At 39.8% G+C, this 7676-nt stretch overlaps 1 protein-coding gene across 1 annotated transcript; it reads right to left on the bottom strand.

The window, feature by feature from the left end:
• Positions 1-1964: 1964 nt before the first annotated feature.
• On the bottom strand, positions 1965-5330 carry tescb (tescalcin b). Its single transcript, XM_085165616.1, has 8 exons — positions 5052-5330; positions 4343-4412; positions 4137-4217; positions 3837-3976; positions 3682-3743; positions 3319-3426; positions 3195-3242; positions 1965-2515 (listed from the first exon to the last, which is right to left on the bottom strand). The coding sequence occupies exons 1-8, from the start codon at positions 5113-5115 to the stop codon at positions 2438-2440; spliced, it is 651 nt and encodes a 216-aa protein (XP_085021742.1). The 5' UTR covers positions 5116-5330; the 3' UTR covers positions 1965-2437.
• Positions 5331-7676: the final 2346 nt, after the last annotated feature.

The raw sequence follows: 7676 nt of genomic DNA, 5'->3' as shown, positions 1-7676 counted from the left end.
TTCTTCTTCCTTTGCTTCTGACAAGTTAAGATGGAAACAAAAAACATTGCAGCTTGTGATCTGGACAGAATCAGTCCATCCAGAGGGGTTAAAAGAAAATCAGGAAGCTGCTGAGACGCTGACTGAGTGATATCAACTCTGAATGACGCATGTGTTCAAAACAAGGCTGCATCAGATAGGAAAGATTTCATGAAACTGGCGGGCTGTCTGGCTAGTCACAAGGTGTGGGTGTGTGTGGTTCAGATAATAGTTGTGCACTACATTAATAGTGTGTGCTGTGTATCCTTGTGTGCCTTAAAAAGAAGAAACTGCAGCTACAAAAAGGAAATGTGTAAGTATACACCCATTGAACCCCCCCCCCCCCAAAAAAAAAACAAAAAAACAAAAAACACCATACAGATAATGAACAGGTTCTCCAGAGATGTCACCTCTGTACACAGTGACAAGAAGGATATTTGCTGGAGTGAAGTAATTCTTAGCTAAACTTTCCTCAGGTCACAAGCTGTCGGGAAACTGGAAGCAGAAGGGGGATTCACTCTGGGTCATGAATCAAGTTCCCTCTTATAACTCTGGCTTATTTAAGGCACAAACACAGAGGGTACCTCAGGGCAACAGTCATTCTCCAGTCTACATTGTAGTCAAGTTGTTCCGAAAATATCTCTTGAATCCCCCCTGATTAACCCACGGCTACTGCCTACTGGGTGGAAATCAGTAGTGTCTGTTATTTCACCGACACACAGGTCATGCTCAGCAGACATGGTGACGACATGGTGGGACCACTAAAACGGTGAAGCCTTCTTAAATTAGACGTCACCAAACATAAGCGACAAGTATTATCAGTGTGCAGCTTTGTGAAGTTAAAGGCCAAAGTTGCACAGTGACATATGCTTCTGTGGCAGATGAGTGAATCTACTTGAGTAATGATAAAGTTTTATTATCTGAAGCATCTTCTATAGGTGAAGACACAAGTTACCACAAGAGAAGCAGGTGCACGGCCATGATCATTTTATATGCTTTGACATGGTTTGACCTGTGGGGGGCAGTATGAACCAAGGGTTCAAGTCATTATTTAAAGTCATGATGCACCACTGCAAAAACATTTCCAAGACTAACATCCGTTCATGTTAACAAACTAGGGTTGTTGTTTTTTGTAAAGGTATTTCAGTTATTTTTCATATTTTAAGCCCTTTCGGTGTCGTGACAGTAGAGCTACAGACACATGGGGAGAAAACAGGATGAGAAAAATCAAAAGAGGTCATTTTTCAGCCACACTTAAAATAGGGATACTTTGGTTATTGTATGTGGTTTGTACTGTAAACACTCAGCTACCAGGAAACATCTGACTTCCTATTTTATGCTTTCCACTTTCCTAAGTTGCCAGCCATTTTTTTAAAAAGTCTTGTTTTCTAGGATTGCAAACGTAAGATTTTATTCCCCGATTTCAAATTCCTCGTTAATGAGTAAAGCTGTAAAATGATGCGTTTGTACATCAGAACATCACAGTCTCACACAAAGCCCGTTAGCTTACAGACACCAAACACGGCTTCTCTTTGATCTCTGACTAACCTTGTGTTGTGACGTCTTTTCATCATTAAAGACAAGTTGCCGAGTATAAGTATCGGAAGGAAATTCTATACCACAGACAAAGCAATTAATGAAAACCATTTCTATGAGTCATCCATTCTCAGGGTACGTTGACTTTTCTGAGAAATCCTGTGATCACTTTAGTTCCAACATTTAATGTAACCAGACTGTTTCCCTCTACAGCCAGTTACCATAAAAGGGAGTAATGACCTCTGCATGACGAAGCAGAACTGACATGAAAAGGGGTTTGACTTAAATAAAATTCATATCATGACTTTATTCTTAAATGTTAAACCGATTCTGCCGTGAAGCATTTATTCATGCAGAACAGCACTCCCATTTCCTGTTATCAAGTATCCACATCATGAACTGAAGTCAGGACAGTTTCATTGGGTCATTTATTGTGCAAATACAACGTGAAGAGCATGCACCAAGAGGGTTCATGTTTATGACATTAATAAAAGGCTCTTGTCTTAATAGAGACATATCCAGATACATTTAAAGACAGATCTTTATATCCCTGACTACTGAGACTTATTGATTTATGGCAATAACATTTTTAGATGTTTATCAAGCATCCATACTTGCATGCATAGAGTCATATTGTTGGTTAGCTAGCACTGGATATTTGATTAATATTGCTTTGTCCAACTGCTAGAAGTGTGTAGTAATTATCTCAAGTATTGCTAACAGTCAGATTACTTCAAATATATCCAGCATATGTATATATATAGTCTTAGGATTTGCATAGTTATTCAAACATGAATAAGGCATATATTCAGGCGAGCAATAAACTTAAACAGACAATACAGTGAAAACGTCATTTTGCACCTCATGGTTCAGCATACCGACCTCACTTACACAAGGTTGTCGTGTCCATATTCAAAAAGCGAATGGTCATTCTCGATTCAATTTCAAATCCGTCCAGCAACTGCAAAACACAGTTTTACATTCAAACCTCAGTTATTTAGTACCAGTTTCCAATTTAAATACAAACCGATCAGTTAAAAGAAAGTTAAAGCGTACACATACACTCATGAGCCACTTTTTTAAGGCACACCTGATCAAATGCTCGTAATAACTATGGCAGCACGTCGGTGCTTTTAGGCATGTAGATATGGTCTACAGATTGCAAGGATTCACCAAAAACCAGACAAAGGAGGACTGGAAAAACGTCGCCCGGTCTGTTAAGCCTAGATTTTGTCCATGACATAGATGGTGAGGTCAATATTTGGTATCAATAACATGAACTGCCTCGTACTGACAGTTCAAGCCTCTGACGGTGGAACAATGTTGTTGTGGGTATTTTCTTGGCACATTTTGGTTCCCTTCGTCGCACCACAGAGCCCCTGAGTATTGTTGCTGACCATATCTACCATGGTGTACCCATCTTTCAGTTCTTTTCAGACTGGTTTCCTGAACGTGACAATAAGTTCACTGTACTCAGATGGCCTCCATGTCTCAGACATGTTTCCAGCACCTTATTGCATCTATGCCACAAAGAGTTAAGGCCATCCTTAAGGCAAACCAAACAGAAAACTAGCAAAGTGTAACTAACAAAGTGACCAACGAGTGCATATTGTTTAATAATGTGCATTATGTGTACAAACCTTGAGGAAGTGCTCAAATGTGATGCCCTCATAGAATTCATCAGGCTCCTGTGTGCCAGAAAGTGAAGTTGTTGACTTTATCCAGACACCTTAATGTTATCTTGAGACGCTTTAGCTTACATACCATGTGACCCACTGAAATACTGGCCACCTCCAACATGGCTGCATCAGCAATGCATTTGGCTGTTTCCTTCTCCAGTGTCCCACTCCGAGATAACAGCTCCTCCACCACCTGAACAGACGTGAACAACAGCTGAAGTAAGATATCACTTCTGTAATGCTGTAATCGCATCATCCTGTCTGTTACTGGCAGCCAATCAGTTGCGTTGGAGGAAATTGAGCTAATAACCCCAGCACTAGAGTTACATGTAAAACACAAAGATAAGTTACTTTTACAGTCAGTATTTTTAAACAGCTTAAAAACTCAGTTGAGAATGATCATAAACTTAAGGTGACTGTGCGCGATCATTTCTTCCCCCGAGCTTACATGTCTGTATTCCTCTAGAGTTATTGTCCCATCGTTGTCTGTATCGTGCATGTTGAATAAAACTGCAGAAAAACAAACAAACGCAGGTTTGACTTTGTGTCATCTTCAGGTAAAAGTCAAGCAGTCGAGTTCATGCGATCTATACTGAGACGTACATCTCAGTTTCTCTCTCCTGGTCTTTCCACGCTGCTCTTCTGTCATGTGCGCCGATGGCGGCCTAAAATGGGACATGACCACCACGAACTCTTCAAAGCCAATCTCCTGAACTTTTCCCTCGCCATTCTGATGGAAGTTTCTGAAGAAAACAGCAAATCAGATGCTTTCAAATGAACTGACAACAACTGATACATTAAATCTACAATTTCTTCCATCATTTTTCATCTTAAATGTAAGAATTGTTTATGATTTTGAAAAATAAAAGTAAAATGATTAAAGGCAATGAATAATTACTGTACCTTCTGTCAAAAAACGCCTCTATGATCTGTGCGCGGATGGGATTGAATGCTAGGTCGTCGATTTCATTGAAATTATCTCTCCTGAGGGTTTAAAACAGACTTTCAGGAGTAGCTCATTCATAAGAGACACAATCGTAGAATCCTGTAGAGCAGGTTTCCCACTCCAAAGAATATTTGTTTCAAGAACAAATGAAATATCAGCTTACCGTAGAGTCTCTTCATTGTGACTCAGCTGCTTAAATCTTTTATGCAGAACTCCAATCTGTTCAAATGAAACTGAGAAATAAGACGGAAACTTTAGGACAAACTACCTGTAAAGATTGCACACCAAGATTAAGTTCCACTAAAATGCCAGTTCAGCTGTCCACTTTCAGCTTTCAAGGCAGCTAATTTGGATATTCACGTTTCATGTAAAACAGTTTGGTTTGCCTCTCATCTCTCACACTCACCTGTTTAGAACATACTACAGGTGAAACCATAAGGTCATTTAGAAAAGTAGAAAACTGGAGTTTCAGCTTTTGGGTGTTTACTGTAAATGGCTGCTGTCAAAGCTTTCAATAGAGTCCGATCTATTATTAACAACACCTCTCTTTGCAAACCGGGTAAAGTTCCACTTCCATTCACTTGCACTTTAAATTATTCATCTGTAATGCACCACAGCTACTGGTTTATCTTATACACAGTGATGACTAACAGGTAACTGAATGGAAACACCAAATGTTGAGCATTACGTTGACATGGACGTATTTCCCCTTTAAGACTGCCTTAAAGTAAGAATTTATTAAAATGTTATTTCCGCCGCAGTGAGTTCCTGTTTTTGTTTTGCATTTTTTTACGCAGGCCGATTCTACACGTCTGATTGAAAATGAAGCATTTTCAAGTAATGCAAACAACAGCCCGGTGATGACTACTCACAGCCCGTCTTTTCCGCCAGATCACTATATTCTGGCCGTCCGGGTGAGGACTGTAGTGCACCCATTGCTCCAAAAAAGATCTTCCCTGGTCAGCCCGCTTTTAAAGGGAGCACAGAGGAGTCTCACATGAACTCAAAGCGATTCAAAGCGGATTTCGTGCTTCCAGATGATCCATATCCACCTGTGTGTTTCTGTGACAGAGCCTGCTCATCTGACGGCTCTTTTACCCCTGAGTGCTCGCCAAGCAGGTTTCATCCTCTGCAAACAGCGCATGCCACTTCCGCAACGATCGTCTCGATGACGACACACTCTTAGGAACAACAGGGTGCACTTTAAATGACCAGTTTTACATATTCAGAGGCCGCGTGTGAGGGTTTGCCATGAAGTGCAGAGTAAGAAAAAAATGCACAAGTAGCCTTCACATATGGTAACGATTTTTTAAATATATTTCCAGACAAGCTTTCTTTACTTTTAAATACTACTGTACATCTGCCCTTTGCACAGGTGGATGGATCCACATGTATAAACCCACCTGTTGCAACCAGAGCAGCCTTCAGAACATAGTTGCACACCCAGCCTAATTTTAAATATTTCCATAATCATGAGCATAACATTTATTGTGTTAAACTACCAGCAACATCCCACTTTAGGAACCTGAGTTACAAGCAAATCAGCTCTAGAGAGAAATCTGCTTTAAGTTACTTTCAGGAAAAAGTTTAAAATAACCTACTTCAAACTGGGAGTAAATGGCTGTGTGCACAATTATTAGGCAAGCTAATTATTAGGCAAGCAGGATTCAAAATGTTAATTAAAATCCAACATGGATACCCCATCTCAGTTGTTTATTTTCATTAGTTGAAGTGAGAATAATAAAAACAAAAAACTCTAAATTTACAAATAAACATTTCTGATATTAAAAAAGATTTCAGTGGGGGCTGTTTTAGCTCAGTGGGTGGGCAGGCGACCACATGCCACATGGTGAGAAAGCAGTGGCCCTTTGCTATATGTCTTCTTCGCTATAATAAACCCAAAAATGCAAAAAAAAAAAAAAGCTAAAAAATAAAATAATAATAATAATAATAAGAAGAAGAAGAATGATATTTAGAAAAAAGTCCATCAGTTTGTTGATCTATTGAAAATCAACCTGTTTGTGCCACAGCAGCAACAGCCTCCCAGACACGTTTAGAGCCGTGTGCTGTGTTCCTTTACTCTAAAGCTCCTGTTTAAGAAGGGCCCACAAGTTCTCAGTACGGTTTAGCTCAGGTGAGGAAGGGCTAAATCAAAATTATGGTCTTCTTGAAAGTTGCAGATGTTTTCCTGTATCGCTTTTTACAGAATGTGTGCTCTAAAATCTGGCAGCAGCTTTGGGAGTTTTTTGAGTCCATCTTCAACCCCTAAAAGGCTCAACTAGCTCATGTTTATTAACACCAGCCCACACCTGGTATCTGATTCAAAGTGGAGCTCTGTGCCCATTACTACGAATCCAGCAATGCACACATTCGTCTGGTCTGTCAAGAGTCACACTCATCTCAGCAGTCCATAAAACCTTTAAAAAAATCTGTTATTATTGATTTCCTGGCCCAGTCTTGATGCTTCAACTTATGTGTCTTGTTCAGTGGTGATTGTGTTTTAGCCTTCCTTGTCTTGGCCATATCTGTGAGCACTGAATCTACCACTCCAGCTAGGGTCTAATTCTGGAATATGATAGCTTCACGTTTGATTGTTCTCAAAACTTGGGTGTTTCTTGCAACTCTGTTAACTGTTTGCACCAAAATGTTTGATGGTTCTGTCATCGCACCCCAATATCTTTGCACTTTCAGGAGTGCTGCATCCTTCTGAAAGACTTCTGACATTTTTTGCCATTTTACTGTCAGTTAGATCTTCCTCTTTTCTTTTTTTTTTAAGTCCATTTTGTCTGAGAAAAAGAAGCCGCTTAATAATTATGCACCCCTTGATATGAGGTGTTGGTCTCCTTAGGCAGTACTCTCCGTCATTACACAAATACACATCTTCTGATGTGCTTAAATCTAATAAGTGTTCATGTTTATACAGCTTAGAGTATGAAAATATGCATAAAAATTGTCAAAAGATATGTGCAAAATACTCACTTGTCTAATAATTGTGCACAGTGTGTAGACCTGTGACAGCTGGGACAGGCTCCAGCTCCCCACAACCGTGACCAGGAGAAGCGGTCACGAAAATCCAACATCAGGTGATTTTTCTACTGGAATTCCCCTCGTGTTCATACAAAAGGCTATTCAAAGGATTGGTGGGAGGAATATCAAGGTCTATGCAGGGATATTACACCAACTGGGGTTGCTCAGCTTCTTAAATAACATGGTCCAACTTCTCTGAACAGTTAATGTCTGTCACAGTTCACGGAAAGGAGTCAGAGGCAGGACACACCAAATACAGTTTCAGAAGGTTTTAATGAGCAACTCGTGATCTCACAACAAAAATGAATAAAAGGTCTTGTTTTTAACTGAATGTTCACTGAACACTGGGTCAGAGTTTAGTTGCTAAAGCAGTTACGAAGGCAGGATTTCTTCAGAAGCAGAATATTCAACTCTAGCTTGTTATTTAATAAAGATAAGTCTTCCGAAATTGTCTCAAAGGCAGAGTTTTT

The sequence above is a fragment of the Neolamprologus multifasciatus genome, chromosome 7 (genome assembly GCF_963576455.1).
Source record: "Neolamprologus multifasciatus chromosome 7, fNeoMul1.2, whole genome shotgun sequence".
Lineage (NCBI taxonomy): Eukaryota > Metazoa > Chordata > Actinopteri > Cichliformes > Cichlidae > Neolamprologus > Neolamprologus multifasciatus.
The sequence above is the reverse complement of the archived record's forward strand: the minus strand, read 5'-3'. Positions and strand labels throughout refer to the sequence as shown.

Excerpts from the sequence above, each read along its gene's own strand:
- tescb (XM_085165616.1), bottom strand. The coding sequence starts at position 5,115 with ATGGGTGCACTACAGTCCTCACCCGGACGGCCAGAATATAGTGATCTG. Across the intron at positions 3,977-4,136 it reads GAGGCGTTTTTTGACAGAAG|AAACTTCCATCAGAATGGCG; the intron begins GTACAGTAATTA and ends TGTTTTCTTCAG. Across the intron at positions 3,744-3,836 it reads CAGGAGAGAGAAACTGAGAT|TTTTATTCAACATGCACGAT; the intron begins GTACGTCTCAGT and ends GTTTTTCTGCAG.